The sequence below is a fragment of the Eumetopias jubatus genome, unplaced genomic scaffold (genome assembly GCF_037043125.1).
Source record: "Eumetopias jubatus isolate StellerSeaLion01/CBP00866 unplaced genomic scaffold, mEumJub1_p1.0 scaffold_1, whole genome shotgun sequence".
Taxonomy (NCBI): Eukaryota; Metazoa; Chordata; class Mammalia; order Carnivora; family Otariidae; genus Eumetopias; species Eumetopias jubatus.
In genome coordinates this window covers 70792050-70817941 of record NW_028274807.1, presented here as the reverse complement: position 1 = coordinate 70817941, position 25892 = coordinate 70792050, and the positions used below count along the sequence as shown (strand labels likewise).

At 45.6% G+C, this 25892-nt stretch overlaps 1 protein-coding gene across 1 annotated transcript; it reads right to left on the bottom strand.

Annotated features, from left to right (window-relative positions):
• Positions 1 to 30: 30 nt before the first annotated feature.
• On the bottom strand, positions 31 to 25673 carry NRROS (negative regulator of reactive oxygen species). Its single transcript, XM_028100841.2, has 3 exons — positions 25476 to 25673; positions 5468 to 5585; positions 31 to 2256 (listed from the first exon to the last, which is right to left on the bottom strand). The coding sequence occupies exons 2-3, from the start codon at positions 5570 to 5572 to the stop codon at positions 286 to 288; spliced, it is 2076 nt and encodes a 691-aa protein (XP_027956642.1). The 5' UTR covers positions 5573 to 5585; positions 25476 to 25673; the 3' UTR covers positions 31 to 285.
• Between the last annotated feature and the right edge of the window lie 219 nt (positions 25674 to 25892).

The window sequence follows — 25892 nt, the reverse complement described above, 5'->3', positions numbered from 1 at the left end:
ACGTTAAAGAAAGAGAAAACACAAGCCGAGTTTGATTTAAAAATATTTAAGAGACATGTGTTTTATTGTCACAGAACATCACTTAATAAATATTTTACCAGGATGATGAGGGTGAATCACAATGATGGAGGAAGAGCTTGGGGGACAACTAGGGATGGAAACATTTTAAACTTTAACTTAAACCTCAATTCACCGGATTTGTCCTCCGCATCAGATCAGGAGATCTGGCGGAGAACGTGTTCTTCCATGCACAGGCCCAATTTCTCACCCTGGCACGTAGCCAGGTCAGTATATGGAAGACCAATGGCAGCGACTCTTGATGACCTGAAGCAGAGGCTTCCTGAAAGTGAGGAAGATGACGGTGCAGGCCACCAGCAGGGTGAGGCAGCTGGGAAGAATGAGCACGAGGTACAGCAGGCCCATGTCCACCCGCTCCCATTTGCAGTCCTGAGGCATGCCTCCGGGCAGCTCCATCAGGCGAATGACCTTGGAGGAGAGGTTGCAAGTGACCATGGCCAGGTCGGCAATGGTGTGCAGGCGCTGCAGGGACCCCCAGCCCTCCACCCCACAGCAGTCGTAAGGATTCTGACTGAGGTAGATGGTCCGCAGACTTCTGGTGAGCTGCTCGGACACCGCCCTCTGGGGAAGGGCTGTGAGAGAGTTTCTGCGGAGATCCAGGGTCTGCAGGGCCAGGCTGCCCCCGAAGCGTGGGAAACTGGTCAAAGAATTCCCTGACAGATCCAAGTCTCTCAGATTCCCAAACCCAGAGAAGTCCAGCTCCATGAAGCTGGACCTGAGGCCCACGTTCCTGAGAGACAGGACCTGTAACGTGGGGGCAATATCCCGGAGAGGGGCGACAGTCCCGTTCAGAAGGCCCCAGTTGCCGGACAGGTCTAAGTGGGTAAGGGCGGTCCCCTGGAACGAACAGTCCTGTAAGGCCCTCAGCCCGCAGCCCTCCAGAGAGAGGCTCCTCAAAGACGCCACGTTCCGGAAATCCACACAGCGTGGGGGGCCCAGGCGGGCCAAGCCAGCTGGCGGGGGGCAGAGGGAGATCTGATTGTGGCTCATGTCAATTGTAGTGATGTTACTGGCATCAGCGAAAAGGCCAGTGGGGATGCCCCTGAGCTGGTTGGAGCTCAGGTTGAATGACCGGAGGCTCCTGAGGCAGCCGGGGAGGCCGGGGGCCAAGTGCAGCTCTGACAGCTGGTTCTGGCTCAGGTCCAGCTCCGCGAGCGCCCCTGGGGGCTCGTGCTCTCGGATGTGAAGCGTCATCAGGCAATTCTGGTTGAGGTTCAGGTGGGAGAGGGAAGGCATTTTCTTCAGGAAGCCGTCGGGCAGGTACTGGAACTGGTTCTGGCTCATGTCCAGGAAGCGCAGATCGGCGAGGTCGCTGGAAGCAAACTCTTCCCAGAGGTTGACGGTGGTGATGTTGGTCACGTTGCCGTCCACAAGGAGGAACTGGGCCACCATCTCCCGAGGCGAAGAGGCGTTGTACAGGTCCCCGTAGAAGCCCATGTTGTTGTCCCGCAGCAGGAGGGTGTGCAGCTTGCTGCACTGGGGCAGGAGCGGGAAAAACAGCAGCTGGTTGTGAGAGAGGTCCAGCGTCTCCAGCTCGAAGGCAGCCTCTGCGCCGGATGCCAGGAACCATTCCAGGACGTTGTAGCTGACGTTGAGGAACCGCAGCTGGCGGAGGCTGAAGTCCACGATGCAAGGGAGGTTGTTATAGGCCAGGTTGAGGTGTCTCAGCTCGGTCAAGCCGTCGAAAGCGCCACCCTCAATCTCAAAGATGTAGTTTCTCTGCAAATCGAGCTCCCTGAGGCGCCCCAGGCCCTCGAAGACGGAGTCATCGAGCCTCATGATGGTGTTCCTCGCCAGGGACACGGACTCCAGCGAAGACAGGTTCCGGAGCATGAGGGCCGCCATGTCTTCTGTCAGGGAGTTCCCCGACAGGTCCAGCCTCCGCAGAGCCTGCAGGCGGCGGAAGGCAGCCGCCGTGTCCTTGTAGCTCTCGGAGAGGGAGTTGTCGGGCAGCGCCAGGCTGCGCAGACGGGCCTGGCCTCGGAAGGCGCCGCGGCCGATGCGCCCCAGCTGGCAGCCGTGCAGGCTGAGGCTCTCCAGGCGAGGGTAGGGCTGCAGGGAATGGTTCCACAGGGTCTTAAGCGGGTTGGCGTCCAGGATGAGCCTCTGGGAGTAGGGCGGGAGATGGCTGGGCACCGACTCGAGGTTCTGCCCTCGGCAGTCGGCCACTCCCTCAACCTAGGTCCAGAAACACACCGGTCAGCGGGGAGGAGGCTTCCGAGGCGGCCGTTTATGTACAGAAACCTGGCCCATTCACTGGACGATTCCTGCAACTGCTGGGGGTGGCTCTAGAGACTTTTTTTTTTTTTTTTTTTTTAAGAAAAAGAAGGATAGGGAAATGTAGAACAGAAGGGAACTTCTCTTTGTTCTTTACCGTCACGTTGAAATAATCAGCTGGGAGCTGAGTCCCAGGCCTCCCTCACAACACACTGCGTGTCAGAGCAGGTCTGAGCTCCTGTCCGTTGGCTTCTGAGCAGTGACAACTGTGCTCGCAGTTTGGTTTCAGCTGTGAGAGAGACTGAGGACCAAGGCTGTACCCGGGTTTGAAGCCCACCTCTGCCATTTATTTCCCATGTGACCATGGGCAGATAACTTAGCCTAAGTCTGTTCTTTCCTCTGAAAAATGGAGATGAAGATAGAGAGTGCCTACCTCAGGGGACCACAGTGGGGTTAGATGGGAGGCCGCACAGCGCCTGACACGGTGAGCACCATTCACGCAAATGGCCACTGTCGTATCCTTATCGCTATTACCGGAACACCTGTGCTCCAACAGGGTCAACGCCAGACAACCGAGATGCTGTGGCATCTTCAATTCACCTGAAGTAATTTTGCCTGGGATGCTCCTCTACATTCTGGATTGATCAATATTACAGCTTAAAAGGACCTTAGAGCTCATCACCACTCTGAATGGTACAGAGAAGTGGGGTCTGGAAAGAAGTGAAGAGCCAATGGCATTGCAGGGACAGGAGCCCAGAGCTCCGAATGCCCAGTTCAGTGCCCTTCCCGGGTGCTGTTCTACCATGACTGTGCAGCATGCGGAGGCAGGATGGATGGGAGGACCCTGTTCTTATTGCAGAAATCACACAAGCCTCAGGATGCTTTAGCGCAGCCCAGTGTTTTATAAGATTGGCAAAAAAAAAAAAAAAAAATCAGTCACAGGATGTTAGGTGTCCAGGAAAAAAAGTTTTAAGGGATAAGAAAGAAGAATAATGGCCTTCCTTTTCAAGGATTGGTCAGTAGGATAAAGCCAGTGATGGCGGGGAAAAAAAAATTTTTTTTTAATGAGACCACACTCTGCAAACTGTCCAGTAATCTACTTTTACCACCCTCGATAATATGTGCAGACATATCGCCGTGGCAAGAAAAATAAATTTGACCACATTCTGTTAAGCAACTGTATATTAGTTCATTGCATGAATAGCACAGTGCTAAAGAGCAAGAGTTCTAGGGTCAGTCCATTTTGGTTCTGCTTTTCAACAAATGGGTGACTTTGGGCTGTTACCTAACCAGTCGGGACCTTCATTATTCCACCTGTAAAATGGAAATTATACTTATAATTTTTTCATATGTTTTTTTTTTCTTGAGAATTCAATGTGGTTGTTTACGTAAAACAAAACACAACCTGGGACGTAAGTGCTTGATAAATGTTAGCTATGATGATTAGCATGATTTGATTAATTAATTAATCTATTGCTGAGCATTGGAGTTGTTTCTAATTTCCAGATGAACATCAGAATGAATTTGTCAAGTTCTTTTCACTCTTCCCCTCCCCTCAAAAGTCTTTGGAATTTTGATTGGGATTGCATTACAATTATGGGTTAACTGGGGGGATGAGTCTTTACAAAACTCAGTCTCCCCATGCAGAAATAATGTATTTCCTTATTTGAATAAGTGTTGGTGGCCCCCTAACAAGGACTCTGGAGAATGTTGTGGTTAGGGGCTTTCTTCAAGCTGTGGGACCCTGTTTCAGCACAGCTGCTGCAGCTCTGGCATCCCGCCTCTGCAATTCCCTGCAGCCCCACTGAAGGGCTATAAAAGGACCACATGGCTGTTAGAGCCCAAGGAAACCTCATCATGTCCACTTTATACACAAGGAGGGGCACTGGAGATAGCTGGACTCGCAAACTCTCAGGCTTTAAAGAGCCACAGGGAATCCACTCTTTGAGCTCCCTGGCAGCCCATCCCTGCTCCTGCCCATCAGGCTGGAGAGGGTCAGGCAAGTGTCTAGCCTGAACCCTGAAAGGCTATCAAAGAACTCACACTTTATTCCTTCCTCGTTCTATGCCTGATTCCCTCCTGTATTAGCTACCGTGAAGTTAATGTTCGATTGTCTCTGTAAGGGGATAATGGAAGCCTGAAGTTGTAGCGGAGATTAACAACAATACTACTAGATAAAACATAAAGCTCTTACTACACACAAGGCACTGTTCTGAGAGCCTTATATACACTAACTCATTTAATCATCATAACAATGCAGTGTTATGGTATTATTGGCTGGTACCACTATTCGGTATCTTACAGAGGAGGAAACTGAGACACAGAGTGCCCCCTCTCCCACCAATGTCACCAGCCAGTAAGGGGGGGTTTAAACCTGCTCTGGCTCATAACCCCCACTCCTTAGGGGAGTATATTACAGCATAGTGGTTAGAGGTTACTAAAAGTGGTGAAGAACCATGACCAGCTGGGTTTTTGAGATTTATCAGCAATGAATGTAGGTATTACCCCGACATTCTATTTGTCTTCTCAGTGCCTATCATATATAATAGGACTCAAGGGATGTTTATTAAATGTATGTTTCCTAAGCAGACTTTTGATATCATAGACTTATAGGCAAGGGAGAAAACTTCCAGAAATGTGCTCAGTTGTTATGCGCCAAGTCTGTTTCCACATACAGGCTGAAAGCCCCGGGGAGGGCAAACTGTAAAAGCTCAGCTCTCCACTCCCTGGACCTTCTTCAGCCTGAACGTGAGCTAGGATGTCACTCTGCAGCACAGCTGTTGAGCACTTGCTATTGGCTCATACACACGCTCTGAGTCAGGGCTTCTCCAACTGTACGACGCCCTACTCAGGGATTCTGATACCATGAGTGGAGCTCGATCATCCAGATTTTTAACAAGGTGTTCTTGTTCTGGGTGACTGACCTCAGGGGCCTCCTGTCTTCAGCAGGTATGAAAAAGATAGGGCAGGGACTGCCCGGCCTTCCCCGGGCATCATCCTAACCTTTGGTTAAGGAGCAGCTTGCACCCGGCAGCACATAGGCAGCTGCAGAGTGATCCAGTCTCCTTCATTCCCTGCCCTCTTTGATGGACAATCCGCCAGTTTTCCCAACGGACCGATCCTTGTCAGGAACAGAAGCGACCGACAGCTCAGAGTTCCCTGGAAAACTCACCAACAGGCAGCGCCCTTGGGAAGCTGTGGCCATTCCATTTCGATTTCTCCATCCCAATGTCAAGAACTGAAAACCCAGGCAGAGCCAGAGGGGCAGTAACTCCATCTCAAGTGCAGCACTGTGGACAGAGGGCAGAGAAAAAGTGAGTCAGAGAAGGACATCCCTAAGGGCTGCTCTGCACTCTTAGTAGAAGGAGCCGGTTCCCAGCTATGTCTGGTCTTGGAGGCCCACAGCTGGAAGAAGGTGGGAACCCACAGATTCTTCAAATACCTCAGGTTAGCCAACACTTTCAACCTTTCCCTGCAACTGTAGGCTGACATTTATTTTTGTTTTGCCTCTACCATTTGACGGACAGGTGGCTGAACACTGAAACTTTGAAGACCCCACCAGCAGAAGAGAGAGCCAAAGGACTTGAGGAAGCAGGTCTCAGGTCACCTGGAGTTTGCCATGTTTTGTCGTTCTGTTGAAGTTTTCCTCCCAAAGCTCAAATCTGCCTGATGCCTCGCCTGAGCTTGATAAATATTTGCGGCACAAATGAATGAATGAAAAAATTGGTGAACTGGGTTTGAAATATTAATTGTAGCTTCTGGTCCCATAGAGTTACTAATTATTGTGTTGACACAAGGCTTTTAGGAGGGTAGATCTCATTGGTTAACTCATTTGCATATAGCCCTTTGAAAAAAAGGACTTCAATAAGAGAAAAAAACTGAGGGGCAAATGGAAAGTCATCTTCAGATATAATAAGGATTATTGATGAAGTGTGGTCGCCAGCCCTCTTACCCGGCCGGTGAGCACAGAACAGGAACCATGAGAAGGCTTAACATTATACATATACCAACAGAATTTTAGAACTAAGAGAAACCATAATGGAAATCTGGGATATCCTCTGCCATCACAGTTTTACAGGAGAACATTCAAAGGCCCAGAGATAATAAGGGCTTATTCCAGGCTCCAGATCAACGCAGGAGCAGGGCTGAGAGCAGCCCCCAGGCTCCCCTCCCTGAGCCCCAGGATGAGTAAGCAGCGTAATTTCTCTCCCTGAACGTGCTGTTGAACTGACTGCCCTCTTGCTGGGAGGGCTGATAGCCCATTGGCTTTCCCCTCTCTGCTCTGCGTTCCTCACAATCAGAGGCAAGTGCCTGCCTGGCACCAGCATTTCATCTGCACCATCCTCTCCTTGACATGCCCCCGGTAGGGACCACAGGGCCTGCTCCCTAATATGAACCTCCTCACCTATTCCAGAAGACCCACAGACCTTCCTGCCTCACACGTCCAGGCCACCTTGGGCCCCTTCCTCTTTCTCTTTCTTTGAATGAGTTTACACATCTCTGAGGCTAACTTTAACTTCCTGGTCAGATCTGAATACTCACCAGTGAAAACAGACTAGCAGAAAAGCAAAGTGAAACCAGGTAAATTAACTTTAGCCTTCACTTCAGGTCAGGTCAGCTCTCCTTACCACAGAGGGAACCTCTCACTCAGAATTCATCAGTCTTTGCCGGACACTGGGAATCCCCCTCCAAGCCCTCCTTGCACTTCTGCACCTGTACAGAACTACTACCTCATGGCATGTACAGGGCACAGATGGCAAAAGCAGAGCCATATGGGTTTTGTCCTTAGGATCCTCACACACACACACACACACACACACACACACACACACACACACAGGAAACAACGTTGGGATCACTGCCCACCTTGAGATAAGGTTGCCAGACTTAGCAAATTACAGGATGCCATTTGAATGTAAGATAAACAACAAATAACTTTTTAATGTAAATATGTCCCTTGCAATATTTGCATCATACTTATACTAAAGAAATTCGTTGTTTATCTGACATTCAAGTTTCACTGGACGTCCTATATTTTATTGAAGACAGACAGGGAAATGGCAACCATGGACTTGCCCCCTCTTCCTCCCTCACCCCCTCTGTCAGGCTTGGGATGGTACATGCTGCTGTGACAATGACCCTTCCAGAAAAGCCATTTCAATTTATACCGAAATGCCAAATCTAGATGTGTACAGGGCAAGATGATGATTTCTTCAGGGAGAATGTAACTCTTTAGACTGGAATGCTAGATGGGCCTGATGTCACGCCCAGAGTATAATTTCAATTTGTGGGTCAATGAGAAAATTGCAAATTTAAAATATATTTACTCCTTCCTCCTAAACTCAGCCAACCAGGAAAGAAAAATTATTGCTGTTCCTTCTGGGCAACTCCTCTCATGAGGCAGCACGGGAAAATTATGGGATTTAGAACCAGACAGACCAGGGTTTGAATTCTGGCTCCAGTATTTGTTCTTTGTCCTTGAGCAATTCATATAAAGTCTCTAAGACTCAGATAATCCCTCTATAAAATGGGGATAATAATAACTATTCAGAGTTTTTGTGAGATCAAGCAGTATATGTGAAAGTGCTTCGTTAACTATGAGGATAGTTAATAACATAATTATTATTTATGAGTTTCAAACACCACTGAGCTGGCTGAGTGGTTGTTATGTGTAATCTCCAAGAAAGAGAAGCGAAAAGAAAATAATTATCATGGAGGGCACACAAGGCAGTATGACATTAATAATTTAAATGAGGTAACCTGGAACCTCCCCTCACTATAATTAACAGGGCCTGGATCCATGGTTCCCATTTCATGGACTGTGAACCACTTGCAGGAGCCACAGGGGAACTGCGAATCAACCCAAATAGGGTCTGAATAAGTATCACGTCTCCTCCGGGTCTGGGTGACCACTGGGAAAGTCCCCTCTATAAAAGCTGAGGTCCTGACATGAGAAGCAGATGGCATCAACAGACTCCATTCACATCTTCTTCTTAAACCAGATAACAAAACTGAAGAGTTCCTTCTAAGTGTGGAGGCAAAAAATGGTAAGTCCTCTTCTCTTTTAATCAGAGTCTACAATTCTATATTCTTTCATTCAGTTAACAATTTCTATAAGGTCTCTCTATAGTTTATCCAGTCATGGCTTTCATGATCATGGCTGATGCCAGAGATTGTGAGCTTCTAATTAAAAAAAAGCTTTGAAAGACAAGACCCTAGTGACCCAGGTGCGAGCAGGACATTAAGTCCTGTATCATGTCGTAAACACATCTCACCTGGAGATATGAAGACTCTAAAGCCTACCTTCTGTTACAGTGAAGTCCTCTTAGTATTGCATTTATATTTCTTCTTCATCTTCTAACTATTCTGCTTGTGTTCAGTCATCACAAAATGTCCTTGCTGGTTCTTCTCTAAGAAGTCCTTGAAATATTAGGACCTCCAGTGCTTCATGGCAACCCCCATGCGATCACGAGTCTTGAGATTCTAACTGGTTATCATGGAAACCTGTGATTCAACCTATATCAATCCCAGTGTTCCTTTTTTTAAAAACGAATTTATTTATTTTAAGTAATCTTTTTTTTTTTTAAGATTTTATTTATTTGACAGAGAGAGATAGCGAGAGAGGGAACACAAGCAGGGGAGTGGAAGAGGGAGAGGGAGAAGCACGCTTCCCGCTGAGCAGGGAGCCCGATGCGGGGCTCGATTCCAGGACCCTGGGATCATGACCTGAGCCGAGGGCAGACGCTCAACGACTGAGCCACCTTAAGTAATCTTTATGCCCAACGTGGGGCTCGAACTTTTGACCCCAAGATCAAGAGTCGCATGTTTGACCAACAGAGCCAGCCAGGCGCCCCTATACATTGTTCCTTTTTAGGCAGAAAAACGATATAGCTTTTTGTCTGATTTTTCTCTGTGCATACCTAGTTATAATAAATAATTGGTGAAAACAGATTCATTTCATAAAAGCAACATGTATCAAGACTCTATTCTGGAACAAGAGAACACTAATGGTGAGGAAGGAGAATGCATATCAACTGTAAAAATTCCTCTTTGTTTTAGAAAGTATGCTTGTTGCTTTTTCTGTTTCCACAAAATAGTACGGAGGACCTCCTGCTTCATTGAGCTAAGTAAGGTGAAAGAAGACCAAGTGGATGGTCCTGCGGGCTGAAAGCGTTGGTAACATGTACTCCTTTTGGACAGAGTGTCCCGATCCTGGGGAGCACTTTCCATATCCATCCCCATGCCCACCTCAGTTCTGGGCTTAGGACCGCTTGAATGGAAGAAGATGGTAATACACAGGCCAAGGAATGGCTTCAGTGAGGGGTTGTGCGGGTGTTGCTTGCTTTTGCAATGGACAGGGAAGAGAAGGTGAGTGAAATCTTTCGACTGGTCTCTCCTTCTTGAAGTCTTGACATTTCCATGTCCCTGTCATCACAAAAATCAAAATGGTTCAGGCGTGCAGCAGCATCCCGTTTTGTTAGATCATCTAACACTTAAATGTATATGTATACTACTTTTTTTACCAAATGCATGTAGATTTTCCTGTATTAATAAAATAAAATTTCTTGTTTTTAAAGGGTGATTAATTCCAAATAGTTTTCCATCATGATGTAATGTCTTAATCAGCGGGTAGTAAAACACAACCACACGTAAAGGCCAATCTAGGGGTATTTTTATCCATAAAATATCTCACACTGAAAGTTTGGGAATACTAATGAATAACTCTGACTTGAATTTTGGTTTTGTTGTGTGGGAGGGTTTTGATTCATTTTCAGGAAAGGATGTTGGATTTCTAATATCCAGGGGCACCCTGAATATCACCTCACTCCCACACTCTCACCTCCCCACCCCGTCTCACCACTGCTACTACAGAGTGGGGACTGCACCCTCTTTGCTAAAGGTGCTATCAGTAAGTGTTAAGAGTGTTATACATACATTAGCATGTAATCGAGAATTTTCTCCTCAAAATAATCAGAGAAGCTGAAAAGCTCTAAACAAAGGGGTCTTTGGAGAAAGATGGTAACTCAGAGGTATTGGTGTCAAAAACAAATATTTATAGGGACGCCTGGGTGGCTAGCATCTGCCTTCGGCTCAGGTCATGATCCCAGGGTCCTGGGATCGAGCCCCACATTGGGCTCCCTGCTCAGTGGGGAGCTTGCTTCTCCCTCTGCCTACCGCTCCCCCTGCTTGTGCTTTCTCTCTCCCTCTTTTTCTAACGAATAATTAATTAATTAATTAAATAAAATCATAAAAAAGAGAAATATTTATAGACTGGTGTGAGGGGAAGAAATCTCTAGAAGCAGAGAATGCATAAGTGCAGAGTGTGAATGTGTGAGGTTGACACCCGTGAACACGGAAGGCACAGGTGCTAGCTAGAGGTCTCCACAGAAAGGAAATATGCCTTTGTTTAAAAATAAAAGAGCAAATCCCACCTGGGATCCTGGGGTCCTGGGAAAAAGGCAAGGGCACCTGGTCACACACCACAGAGAACAGATAATAAAGAACAGAAACCCCAGTCTGTGACCATTTCAAATAATTCCTACTACCAAGAAGTATTTGAAAGCCTCGGGCAAACAGCTTTGGTCTCTTTGATCCGTAGCAAAAAAATTAGAGTGACTTTAGCCCTCACCAAATGTTCAAACTTAGCATCTCCTGTGGTGAGACCACCTGACACTCTGAGCTTCCAGGTGGGGCGCCTTGGGAAACACAGAGCAGTATCCTTGCCAAGAATGTTTGCCCTGGACGCAGTCATGAGGAAACAATCAGACGGATCCAGGCTGTATATTGTCCTACGAGACAACTGGCTTGGGCTCTTCAAAGAAGTCAAAGTATTGAAACACAAAGAAAGGCACTGGAGGGGAAAAGGGGAGGTCTGATTACAGGTGAAGAAGAAGCATAATAACCAAGTGTAATGCATGTACTTGAGGGGATTTTAGAGTTTTAAAAATCTCTAAGAGAAAAATTTGAGACAACTGGGGTAAATTTACATGTGTACCGAATGATGTGTTTTTAGACGGTATTATGTACAAATGATATCAGATTATTGCTAATTTTCTTAGGTATGAAAATGATTTTTTTTGGCTATGTAGGAAAGTGCCTTTATTCTTGGGAAATGCATGCTGAAGTATCTAGGGGTGAAGTTTCACAATATCTACAATTTATGTAACCTACTTTTTTTAAAGATTTTTTTTATTTATTTGACAGAGAGAGACACAGCAAGAGAGGGAACACAAGCAGGGGGAGTGGGAGAGGGAGAAGAAGACTTCCCGCTGAGCAGGGAGCCCGACGCAGGGCTCAATCCCAGGACCCTGTGACCATGACCTGAGCTGAAGGCAGACGCCCAACGACTGAGCCACCCAGGCACACCCATGTAACCTACTTTCACATGGCCTAGGTGCGGGAGAGAGAGAAAATTAAAGCAAAACATTACCAAAAGATAAATTTAGCATGATACTTTCTTTTAACTTTTCTGTAAATTTGAAATTTTTCAAAATAAAGATAAACAAGGAACATGAGATAAATGTTGGAGTTCCTAAAAGAAGAGGGGTAATAATGGTAATTTGTTGTCCCAGTATTTCTTGGAACATAACATTTTTCAAATATTTTCCTCAGAAGGATACTCAGTAAACATTTGTTAAAAATGCATATACACGGGGTGCCCAGGTGGCTCATTTGTTAAGCGTCTGTCTTTGGCTCGGGTCATGATCCCAGGGTCCTGGGATCGAGCCCTGCATCAGGCTTCCTGCCAAGCAGGAAGCTTGCTTCTCCCTCTCCCACTCCCCCTACTTGTGTTCCTGCTCTCGCCGTGTCTCTCTCTGTTAAATGGATAAATAAAATCTTAAAAAAAAAAATGCATATTAACATAAACCTTAAAGATAGCCTGAGAATTCGAGCATTTGACATTCAAACTAGAGCTTCCAGATAGCTTCTCTCCTATCTGAAAGGAGTACCCAAGTGTTAGATCATGTGTTCTGACTTGATGCACTAATATAACTTCCACTGTCCAGGTTGGTCAATAGCTCTGTCCACCACACCTGCGGTCCCTCTAAGAGGCAGCCCTCAGGGGAAACATATGACCTTCCCACCACCTCCACCTCTACCTCCACCTCCATCAAGCTGATAGAATCTTGGGGGAGCACCTGGCCAGAGGGGGTCAATCCTTACACGCAGCCAGCACCCTCTGAATGATCCCAATGCAGAGACAAGGGAGAGAATTAGGTAATTTTTTTAAGTAGGCTCCATGCCCAGTGTTGAGCCCAACACGGGGCTTGAACTCATGACCCTGAGATCAAGACCTGAGCTAAAATCAAGAGTTGGACGCTTAACTGACTGAGCCACTCAGGTGCCCCAAATTAGGTAATGAGCAGTAGAAATTGGAGCTAAGAGGCAAAGAGAGAAGGTAGAATTGAATTTTTGAGGGATCTTGCCATGAGTTAGAACTCATAGAATCTGTGAGTTAGATTACAAGACATGTGAACAGAAAAGAATGAAAACAGTCAACAGAGGGCGGAGATCAGAGAAGGTGGAATAGGAAGAGTGACAAGATGGTGGGCCCTGCAGGCTGGGTGGCAAGAATGGGCTCTGAGGCTGCCTTTGGGGTTCCTGATGGTTCTCTGCAGGGTCAGATCCATTTCCAAGCTCCATGTTTTCTCATGATAGCATCCCCACCCCCGACCCCCCAAGGGCTGGCCCAACTATTGCATGTTGGCAACGAAAAGGAGCTAACTAAAATAAGACTTGCTCTTTAATAAGTTTAAACTCAGGGGCACGGGGGTGGCTCAGTCGTTAAGCATCTGCTTTCAGCTCAGGTCATGATCCCAGGGTCCTGGGATCGAGCCCCGCATCTGGGTCCCTGCTCCGCGGGAAGCCTGCTTCTCCCTCTCCCACTCCCGCTGCTTGTGTTCCCTCTCTTGCTGTGTCTCTCCCTGTCAAATAAGTAAATAAAATCTTAAAAAAAAAATAAGCTTAAACACAAAGGACAAAATTGACAACAAAGTGCATGCAAGGTTTATGATGCTACCTGAAAATTAGAGAAAGTGGCTGAAATCTGAATCTACCAATGTATTTTTCAAAGTGTATCCTACAGGCAAGAATGATCAAGGGATGGGAAAACTAAAGAGCAAAAAATTATTGGAAAACAAGATATTAATCTAGTCTTAAAGTTTCTCTCTACAGATTACTTATAAAGGCAAAATAGCAGTTTTATGGTGGAGAAATTGGCAGACACCTCCTTAACTAAATGGTCAAGTTACTACTGGGCCTTACTGGGGTACTTGGCAAAATCTGAATACAAACCATGGATGAAATAACAGTATTATATAGGGGTGCTTGGGTGGCTTAGTCGGTCAAGTGTCTGACTCTTGTTCTCAACTCAGGTCTTGATCTCAGGGTCATGAGTTCAAGCCCCGAATTGGGCTCCATGCCTGGTGTAGAGCCTACTTAAAAACAACAATGACAACAAAAAACAGTATTATATCAATGTAAAATGTCTAGATTTTGATCATTGTACTACATCTATGTAAGAGACTATCATTGCTCTTAGAAAATATACACTGAATTATTTGGAGGTAAAGGGGCATGGCTCAACATTATTCTCATTTTTTTTTTTTTTTTATTTGAGAGAGACAGTGAGAGAGAGAGCACAAGAGGGGGTAGGGTCAGAGGGAGGAGCAGACTCCCTGCTGAGCAGGGAGCCCGATGCGGGACTCGATCCCGGGACTCCAGGATCATGACCTGAGCTGAAGATAGTCACTTAACCAACTGAGCCACTCAGGCACCCTGCAACATTATTCTCCAAATCATTCAGGAAAAAAATACCTGTGTGTGTGTGTGTGTGTGTGTGTGTGTGTGTGAGTGTGTGTGTGTGTTTTAATTAGACTCCATACCCAGTGTGGGGCTTGAACTCATGACCCTGAGATTAGGGGCCGTGTGCTCTACCGACGGAGTCAGCCAGGCACCCCCATATATATATTTTTAAATAAATAGAGAAAGAGAGAAACCAGACATGACAAAATGTTAACAACTGGAGAACGGAGGTGAAGAATTTATGGGAATTCTTTTAGTTACTTTTGCAACTTTTCTGTAAGTTCAAAATGGTCTCAAAATTTAAGGTTACAAAAAATTAACACTTTTTAGGGGTGCCTGGGTGGCTCAGTCGGTTAAGTGTTCAACTCTTGATTTTGGCTCAGGTCATGATCTCAGGGTCATGAATGGGAGATCGAGCCCCGCATGGGGCTCTGTGCTGGATGTGGAGCCTGCTTAAGATTCTCTCTGCCCTGCCCACCACCCCCACTCCCTCCCTAAAAAAAGAAAAGAAAAGAAAAGAAAAGTGTACTCTAAAACTAATTAGATTCTTGTAGCAGGAAAATTGACTTATTTTGGGTACTGACAAATCATCATGTTAGATAATTGTAGACATCATCTCTATTTTATGAGAATCTGCACATAAAACTAACTTGATTTGCAAGATTTTTGCTGGAGAAATTGTACTGACACCAAGCAAATGGTTTAGCAAGATATATTTATTGCTTAAAATGTAGTCTGGAAAAGGAAAGAAGGGAAAAAAAGGAAAGCAAGAATAACATTTTGGCTCAAACTTTAAATTCAAGATGAGGGGGGCCCAAGTCCTTCTGATCGAGGCCAGAAAGAAAGAAAGAAAGAAAGAGAAAGAAAGAAAGAAAGAAAGAAATATCGATTCAAGATAAAAACCATTCAACTTTCGAATAGTAAGTTTAGGATTACTTTGATAACTAGCTATGAAATCTAAGAAAAATATCTAAAAAAATTTAAAAACACTTTGTGCTCTCTTTTCCTACAAATAAGCTACAAGGTGTACTTTAAAAATGGAGACATAGGGGTGCCTGGGTGCCTCAGTCGTTAAGTGTCTGCCTTCGGCTCAGGTTGTGATCCCAGGGTCCTGGGATCGAGCCCCACATGGGGCTCCCTGCTCCGCGGGGAAGCCTGCTTCTCCCTCTCCCACTCCCCCTGCTTGTGTTCCCTCTCTCACTGTCTCTCTCTCTCTGTCAAATAGATAAATAAAATCTTAAAAAAATAAATAAATAAAAAATAAAAATCGAGACAATTCACATACCATATAATTCCCCTTTTAAAGTATACAATTCAGTGGTTTTTAGTACATTCACAAAGCTGTGCAGCCATCGCCACAGTCTAATTCCAGAACACCTGCATCACCTGAAAATGAGGCCCTATACCCACTAGTAGTCACTTCCCCCATCCCTTGGCAGCCACTAATCTCCTTTCCATTTCTATGGATTTGCTTATTCTGGCCATGTTTTCAATTCTCTTGAGTATAGACTCTGGGAATGAAGTTGCTGGGACATATCGTCATTCTGTTTGATTTTGAAGAACTGCCAGACTGTTTTCCAGTTTCTGCACCATTTTACATTCTCACCGGCAGTGTATGAGGGCTTCAATTTCTTCTCATCCTCATCAACACTGGTTATTTCCTGTCGTTCTTATTCCAGCCATCCTAGCAGGTGTGAAGTGATTTTGATTTGCATTTCCCCAATGTCTAACCAATGTTGAGCATTTACATGTGTTTATTGACTTATTTCTACATCTTCTTTGGATAAATATCCAAAATGTGGACTACTAATTACAAAGATATTTTAAATTTGATTTTGGTATTATATGTGAAAGAAAATGAAGAATAGTTATAAAAGTAAAGAACCAGTTGTAGGGGCACCTGGGTGGCTCAGTCAGTTAAGTGTCTGCCTTCGGCTCAGGGTCCTGGGATCGAGCCCCGCATTGGGCTCCCTGCTCAGTGGGAAGCCTGCTTCTCCCTCTCCCTCTGCTCCTCCACCCCCCTGCTTGTGCTCTCTCTCTCTCTCTTGCTCACTCTCTCTCTCAAATAGATGAATAAAATCTTAAAAAAAATAAAACAGTTGTAATCTTTGGTTGAATTAGTACATTCCTATATTTTGTAAAGGATCAATGTTCACATGGCAAATACGTCTAAAAAGAACTTGCAGGGATGCCTGGGTGGCTCAGTCAATTGAGTGTCTCCCTTCGGCTCAGGTCATGTTCCTGGGGTCCTGGGAGCAACCTCAGCTTCAGTCTGGCTTCCCTGCTCAGTGGGGAGTCTGCTTCTCCCTCTCCCTCTGCCGCTCCTCTCTACTTGCGCTCTCTCTCTCAAATAAATATTTTAAAAATTTAAAAATTTAAAAAAAATAAAAAGAAGTTGCATACTGAGGACTGGAGTAACAGCATTTAGAATTTTGATGTGTGAATTCAGACCTCATAATTTGCTTCTCTGGCTTTCTCTCTTTTTTTTTAATTTTAAAAGATTTTATTTATTTATTTGAGAGAGCTCAAAGGCAGACGCTTAATGACTGAGCCACCCAGGCGCCCCTGTAGATTACTTTTGATTCAGTAATTCCACTCCTAGGGGTTTATCTGAAGGAATTATAATGTATGTAAAAATGTTTTTACAGAGATATTCAGTGCAGTATTAGTAATAATAATTTTTAAAAGTGGAAACCATCCACAAGTCCAACAAAGAAATAATTGGCTAAATACGTTATGCTACAACCATATGATGGGAATACCGTGCTGCAATTAAAAATTCTTCAGGGGCAATATATTTAGCGATATGGAAAGATGTTCATAATAAAATATTAAGAAAAAAGGAAGATGTAAAATAGAATGTATAGTATAATCCCAAGTTTGCTAAAGGAATATGCATTCACCTGCATGTGTATGGAAAATAGTTGAAAGAGCAAACATCTGAATCTCAACAGTGGGGAGAATTGCACCAGATAATTTGTTTTTTCCTATCTGTATTTTTGCTTCTTTGTGTTTTCTAATTTTCCAATAATCAACTTCAATTACTATATTAAGACAAGTTTTGGGGCACCTGGGTGGCTCAGTCTGTTACATGTCTGCCTTTGGCTCAGGTCATGATCCTGGGATCCTGGGATTGAGCCCCATGTCAGACTCCCTGCTCAGCTTCTTCTCCCTCTGCCCCTCTCCCCGCTTGTGCTCTCTCTCTCTCTATGAATAAAAATTTAAAAAAAGACAAGTTTTAAAAGAATGGAATCAATCTATTATTAAAATATGTTACAATCAGAGCCTAATAAATATCACTGAAATAGAGAATTTCTTATAGGTACTTAGAATTGAAATTTTTGTGCGCGTGCTTAAAATGATCATATTTGGAGTTAATGGAAGAAAAAAATATCATTGACTAATAACTAAAGTAAGTTGTTTTATAGACATTATTTTTCTTTTTCAGGGTCCAGGGGATTTAGATTTGGGGCTGCATGTTCTCAACCCAGCTTCTGGGAAGGTGGCGGTTAAGGGTGAAGGAACGGTGCAGGCTAAGGGGACAGAAAGAACAGGTTCAAAGCCGGGCTTGACCTTGAGTACGTCATTCAACTTCTTGGCCTCGATCTCCTCCCCAGGAAAACGGGAATCATAATGCCTGTGTCGTAAGGCAAGTTTTCAAAGAGAGTTCAAAAAATAGTCTTTGTCATATTTACAGCGTCATCCTTGGCAGGTTATCGAATTGCCTGTGCTTAACCATACCCTGGGTGGGAGCTCGTCCTTCCTATTTGCTTCTAGGACTTGGATCCTACTCTCAGGCTGCACAAATAAGCGAGGAGTTGTACCGTTTGACCCTATTGGAATGCTCCTTGGAGGTGTGGCCCTAAGAAGGTATGTGAGAAAGGACACGTGTGTTGCACATGACTCTTCCGGCACACGCAAGTTCATTCAAATTTAGTACCTGACCATTTTTTTCAGGAGAACGGTAGCATTTCTCAAGGAACTACCCTCCAGTATTTTGGAGGTGAAACCACTCAGGTCAGAGAGATGAGATGATACGGACAAGGTGCCACAGGGAAGGTGGGGCTGTGGTTCCCAAGCACTGGTTTAAAATACAGAGGTCTGGTTCCCACCCCAGCCTCGCACACCTGATCAGCCCGACGCCACCTGAGCTTGGGAGAAGAGTCTTCATCTGGGAATGGCCGAGGTTCTGTGCGCGCCTGGAGGGAGGCTGAAGGCCATAGCAGATTTTCTTCTCTTGGGCTCTTCCTACGACAACTCCGGGCAGTCAGTGTGTGGCATGCTGCTTAAACACTATCCTGCCGGACTTTGTCTCCTCAGGGCTACAAAGGAGTCAGCCGGCTTCCCTACGTGGTCAGGGTCAGCCCTTTAGAATGAACAGAGGTCAGTTCGCTCTGTCCTGTTCCATGGCCCCAGGTTTTAAAAAACGCAAACGTGCTCCCAGTGGGGTGACAACACCTTGCTCTTACAGGGCTGGTGGTGGGAACATGTTGTCACCTTTTTTTATGAGAGACCTACATAATCTCTGTGGACAGGCACCGAGGCAACGACGCATCAGTTTCAAACCTGTCATTTCCTTTCAATATCACAAGTTTGCTCTCTCTCACACTCCAGTGTGGCCGTGGGGGCCAATAAGGCCGTCAGTGCCTTGCTGGTCTCACAGGGTCGTGTCAAGACTGAATGAGAGAATGTGTGTGAAAAACGTTGTCAAGATAAGGAAACGTGTGGACTTGATTAGTAAGACAAGGTAGTGTCAGAATTAAAGGGAAGGCAGATTTCCTCCTTGTAAACAGGGAGCTGGCATTGAAATAAATAAGACAGGAGCGGTAGTACCTTCTCCTATCCGTCTGAGCTGTGGAGTGTGGACCTGGGGACGTTCGGAGGAGAGACCACCCAGAGTCTGTGGAAGACTTTGTAGGAAAGGGGTTATAGGTGAGAACCAAGGGTTATTGCCCAGAGTAGAAATACATTACCGCCGCCCCTCCAACCTTGGTTCCTTTGAGAAAGAGCCCAACTGAGGAATGACATGATACAGATTCCGGAGGACTGCCCAGCTCAGTGGGGTAGGAATCAAGCTCCCAACTTGCTTCCCAGGGTCTCAGTTGCAACAGCTAATGTTTATTGAGTGCTCACCTTGGGATAAATGCTGTGCCAGGGGCTTTGCATATAACGATCCTCACAAAATCCTAGCAGGTGAATGTTATCTCCATTTCATACATGGTAAATTGAGGCTCACAAAGGTGTAGGCTGTGGAGCCAGAGAATGTCAGAGCTGCAATTGAAACCTAGTCTGAATCCAGCAAAACTCAACCTCAATACCACAAGCGCCAGCCACCCCCGGATATTTGCTATCCATGACTAAATCATGTATTTTCACACACTGGTTCCTCTGTGGGAAAGGCCCTTTTTCTGGTCTTCTCCAGCTGCCAGACTCCTATTCATCCTACAAGGCCCAGTGCATGTGTCATCTTCTCATCACATCCTAAGAGTTCAGTTGAGCAATGATCCATATAATATAATATAATATAATATAATATAATATAATATAATATAATATAATATAATATAATATAATAAATATAAAAAGTTGTAGCTCTTACAGAATTTTTTTATTATTTGATTTTTATGTTCATGAAAAGGAAAATGAGCAGTTACTAGGTATTGTTAGTAATTTAACTTTTCCCCCAATATTTTATTATGAACATTTTAAACATACAGCAAAGTTGAAAGAATTTGACAGGGATTTCTGGTATACCCACCACCTAGCTTCTACTCTGAACATTTTACTACACTTGCTTTTTTCACACAACCTCTACCTATCCCTCTATCCAGCCTTCAATCCATCTTAGTTTTTGATGCATTTAGAAATAGATTGCAGTCATCAGCATACTTCCCCCTAAATACTTTAGAAAGCATATCAAGTGATGTAACTAAAAATAAAGTTACTCCTTGTTCAATCTTCTGGATCAGTTTAATTAATTTAATCTCAATTGAGATTGCAAAGGCTATTTGGGGAAAGTTTGTCTTGTTAAAAAAAAAAAAGATTTGGGGCGCCTGGGCGGCTCAGTTGGTTAAGCCACTACCTTTGGCTCAGGTCATGATCCTGGAGTCCCGGGATCGAGTCCCACATCGGGCTCCCTGCTCAGCAGGGAGTCTGCTTCTCCCTCTGACCCTCCCCCCTCTTGTGCTCTCTCTCTCTCTCTCATTCTCTCTCTCAAATAAATAAATAAAATCTTTTTAAAAAAATAAGATTTGATAATCACTATCTTAGTGTCCTCAGCCAAAATTAGGAAGAAAGCAGCTGGCATTGCAGTGTGAGTGGCTGATACCCTCTTTAATGCACTGCTCTCCAGTGGGTATTTAGATAGGTAATGGTGAAAAGTAATAAAGTTTTCATGGTGTAGTTTCTCGGGATGGCAGGAGAGATCACTTTGTCTTTTTCAAAATCCCTCAAATTGTACTGGCAAGGTAGGTATCTGTTCTAAGGTTGTCTTTTTTTTCCCCTCTAAAACCTATTTGAATTCACAGAGGAATGGGAGTAATGTGATTTAAAAACAAAAACTTCCCCCCCAAAATAACAATGGTTTTTAGGGAACTCTTGGATAAAGCCAAAACAAGTGGATTATAACTTACTGCTATTGGATAATAATGGCAATAATAGCACTTGAGGTTGCAAAAGTGTCTTACAGACCTTTGATCTCACTTAGCACTCTGCAACATTTCTACAGACTAGGCATTATTACCTCCAGTTTTTCCTGGGGTAAAATACACATAGAATCTACCATTTTAACCCACTTTGAGTGTACAACTCAGTAGAATTAAATACATTCACATTGCCATGCAATCTCACCATTATCCTTCTCCAGAACTTTTGCAGCATCCCAAACCGACACTCTGCCCACTAAACAGTAACTCTCCGTCCCCCCTCCCCTCAGTTCCTGGTACCCACTGTTCTTTCTTTCTCTAAACATTCGCTTATTCTAGGTACCTCCTGTAAGTGGAATCGTGCCATATATGGGTCCTTCTGTGCCTGGCTTATTTCATTTAGCATAAGGTTTCCAAGGTCCTTCCATGTGACAGCAGGTATCAGAACTTCATTCCTGTTTACGGCTGAATAACGTTCCATTGTACGTATAGATCACATTTTGTTTGTCCATTCACCCATCAGGGGACACTTGGCTTGTTTCCACCTTTTGGCCATTGTGAGTAATGCTGCTGTGAACATTGGTGCGCCAACATCTAGGTTCAAATCCATTATCTCCATTTTACAGATAGGAAATTCAAGGCTCAGAAAGGGCAAAGGTAATTGCTCGGCAAAGCCAAAACCAGAGCTGAGTTCAGGCCCAGGTAGGAGGTGCTGGATATGCACCTGCCTGGGAGGAATACATGTTGAGTGAATGTTCAGCTGGGGCACAGGTTTGTACTTGTTGGTAAATAGATATCCCATGAGCCGGGCCCCTCTCTTGGAACTGCCAGGACCCCACAATGATCCAGCAACCAAGGAGGTAACACCTGCCCCATCACGGCCCCAGAACCCTGCTTCTAATGACAATGTCCATTCCGACTGGACAGTGCCTGTACCATGCAGTGTTTGAATGTTCTGAATAGTAGTACCCCTGAGTGTTCAAGGGGCCATGGGGCTTTTGTGGGGATGAGGTAACCTGTGAATGCCACGGAGTGTACCTGTGACAAAGATGAGGGTCTTTACAGTTCTGCAAAAGGAGCTAGGAAGCCTAGAAAAAATCTGGGCATTTAAAAGGAAATAAGAAGCCAGTATTACTAAATATGATGGAAACTTCAGTTTAGGGATTGGAGAAAGGGCTCGAGAACCTAGAACAAGAGAAAGGCCATGAGAAGAGTCCCACGAGGAGGTCTCAGGGTGTCAGTCTGGGCAGCGATAGGGAGACCATTAACGTGTCTGAAGCTGAAGGAGGTGACCCAGGGCCAAGTGTGGAATGACCTGAGAGGGAGAACCCAGCCTTGGCATCTGGTGGGGCCCCCAAGGAAACATTGGAAAGGCAGGAGAGACCCAAGGGACAACGGCTGGACCAGATGAGGAATAACAGGGAGGACCAGGAGGAACCAGTATCCAGCCTGACATCTAAAAAGGAGAGACATGAGGTTATTGGAGAACACGATGTGTACCCCAAGAGGAGCCCCTGCTGGCACTGTGGGCGCTGGGCCGCCTCAGACATTTTGGTTCTGCTTGACAAGAGTCAAGGTAAAAAGACAGAGCCCAAGTGCTAACTTCTGTGGAGAAATCCCCTCCTGGTTATTTTCTTTCCAGGAGGCACAGCAGAGAGGCTCTTGGGAACACAGCTAGCACCTGACCACAGCGACATTCTGGGTTGGGGCTGGGCGTGGGGTGTCCCTGTGTCCTCACAGGTCTTTGTGGTCACATTCAGCCCATCACAGGTACTAGCCCTGCTCCTCATGCCCACCTTGCTGCTGAGAACATGACAGCGTTCTACTTCCTCCTTTATTCCCTTTGTTCAGCCTGAAATCACTCATGCATTAAAGTGAGAAGACACTTGTGGTTTGGTCTCAGCACCTGACTCCATTTACTCTGGAAATCAGTTGGTTTTTCCTACCCACAATCATTTCTCCTTCTGGTAACAACTCCTCAATTCCCCTCTGAGGAAACCACCCCTTCCTTTTTCTTTCTTTATTTCTTTGTTTGATTTTTTAAAAAAAATTATTTGAGAGAGAACGTGCAAGCGAGCAAGGCGGGGGGGGTGCAGAGGGAGAGGGAAAGAGAGTCCCAAGCAGACTCCGTGCAGGGTGCAGAGCTCCATCTCACCACCCTGAGATCATGACCCAAGCCAAAATCAAGAGTCGGACGATTAAACGACTACACCACTCTGGTGCCCTTATTATTATTTTTTAATTGTAAAATACACATAACATAAAATTTACCGTCTTAACCATTTTTAAGTGTAAAGCTCAGTAGCGTTAAGTATATTCACATTGTCATGCAACCAACCCCCTTCCTTTCTTAAGAAGTCTGTGTTTATTTGGGTTTGACCTCAATCCCTGGTTCCAAGGAGGGGCCTAAGCACCAGGCTGGGTCCCTCAGAGCCCTCTATTTCCCTAACCATAGTGATTGGCTTATAATGGGTACATCACTAACAACAAGTCCATGAGACTCAACAGAAGGATTGTTGTTAGAACTATTGGGAAAGAGGCTTTCTGCCAAACTGATGGAAACTAAGCTTGAAGCTGCTGTTCTTTGAATTCATGGAGCAATGGGAGTATCTTTGCCACCAGCTTTAGGACCTGCCTAATAACAGAAAAAAGCAAAGCTGGCAATGTTTGAGCACCTGGATCCAGCCATGCCTGAAGCTATTCCACATAGACTTTTTGGTTATTTAAAATAATAAACTTTTTTTTTTCTCTGAGGCCAGGCTGAGTTGGGTTTTTGTCATTTGCAATTAAAAGACCCCTGAACTCATGTTTACAGTTGCTTGTGAAGGTTGGTAAGATCCAAGTACCAATGTCCTTTATCCTCTCCTCACCTCTGTGAGCATTCAGACATCATCACCTAACTTAGCCCAGAAGCCCCCACACACTGAGCACATAACATTTGTTCAATGATGTTGAGAATAGTTTGAGGGATGGGAAAAGAGTATAATAAAGAAGTTCTATGAAGGGCAAAAATATTTGTCACTAATATGCAGACACGTCAGTAAGCATCATTGAGCATACAGCATGTCCTGAGAAAGATAATGTTTTTCAGTCATGGTTGAAAGCCCCCTGTCCTCTAACTTATGTGGTTATAATGTGGGTCTGAAGATAGCGGGAGGCACATCTAGTTGTCCATCCAAGAGTCTAGTTTACACTTTGTGATGTGGATGCACACTGCAGCCAGAATGAAGATTATAATTGGTACTGGCATCACTCTTCTGTGATGAAGAAAGAAGTCAGGGACAAAGAGAGGTCAGTGCATTCCTAACACAAGCCCCAGGCCAAAGCCACCAGGCCCTGCTCTCTGGGAGATTCCTGTTCTTGGATGACAGGTGTAAGCACTATGTGGGATCAGGTTTATATGGGTTTTCATGAAGTTCCTATGAGGGGACCCACTAGATGAAAGCACCTTCTTTGTGAAACTGGCTGTTCTGTTTTGTTTTGTTTTGTTTTAACCTAAATGCAAGAATCAAGGTTTTGTTTTGTCCTTTTTTTTTTTTTTTTTTGGCCCATGATTCCCTAAATCACCTCTAGGAACTCTCAGACATACATGTACACACCTATGGGTGTGTGAGGAAAAGAAGTAAGTCTCAGGGCTATGAGACCAGCAAACCATCAGCATCCACAGAAGCAGTCTGAGCAGTGCAGCCAGTAGGAGAAGGTAGGAGAAGGGGGCACACACGGTCTCACAAGGCCAGCCCTATGTAGTGAATGTTTCTACCATCCAGACTCCTATAGGCTGCATCCATCAGCGAAGAAACCTCCAGTGGGGTCCCCTCTGTTCCCCTGGAAGGGCACCACTTAGGACCAGTCCTATCGGGGGCTCCATTCTTAGGATCCTGCTCAGTCTCCTATGGTCCCAGGCACTTTTGGACACGTGGCCACCTTCTCTCTGGAGCAAAGTGAGCTAGCAGCCCATTCTGAGGGCCATACAGAAGAGCCTGGTCAGTGGCTCCTTACTTATGTCAGTTCCTGAGTGCATGGGGATACAGCCGAACCCTTTATAATCTGGCCCACATGGAGAGGCCACCAGGGCTGGGAAGAGCACTGGACAAGGGGTCAGAGGCCTGAGGTTTAGTTTCTCTCTGATACTTAATAGCTGAGAGTCGAAGTAACAGAACCCTACAGAATTTCCCAAGGACAAACGCTTTGGGGAAGGGGCTTTGCCTGCCTTGTTCAAGTTCTATCCTCAACACCTTGAACACACCTACACACGTAAGACGGCCATAAATATGTGTTGCTGTTAATGAGTCTCGGTGCCTTCATCTATGAAATAGTGATTCTCAAACCACGTTGTGGGGGAGGAAGGGAGATCCAAGCACTCAGCACGCTGAGTGTTCACAGAATAGCCTCAATTACCTCCAGTCACCCAGCCCAGGAAGGGAGCATTATCGTGCCCATTTCACAGATGAAGAAACTGAGGCTCAGAAATTCTCCCCAGAGAGCCAGGGCTCAAACCCTCAAAAGAGGAATCTGAAGCCTCCACTGTTTTCACTACACCACACCACCTTTTTCAGCTCTAAGTGCTCCTAGAGGGAGGTTTTTCCACCTACCCGGAGCTGTGGCCCTCAAACTGAGCACCAAAGCGGTGGCGTTTGGAGGCAGCAAGCGGGCCACGGCCACTGACCTCCTACACCCAGCGGCGCCCGAGCGCGACCACCCCAGCAGGGCCGCCCCGCAGGAAATACTCACGGCTCCCGCAGGCCCAGGCGGCTCCGCGGGGTGCATCCTCTCCGGGGGCTCCGGCCTCCTCGAGAGCAGCCGAACGCGGGACTGGGCTGCCTCCTCTCCCTGGGGCATCAGATTATTTTAGCACTTGCGGAAGGAACGGACGGAAACTGAAGTCACATGGAGAGCGAGCCGCTCAGCGACTCAGCACTCAGCAGAGAGCAGGCATTTTACAGGGAACTGCTGCGCGCGGGCGGTGGCAGGGGGATGGGAGGGGGTGGCCGGCGGGGCGCAGTGCCCCTCGCCTACCTGCAGGTGAGCCAGGAGGCCGGTGCCTTGCAGGGTCTCCCAGCAGTCCTAACCGAGGCTCCCCAGGCTTTATTGCTTTAGAGGTTTTGTTTGTTTGTTTGTTTGTTTTAAGTTTTATTTTAATCACCGGTG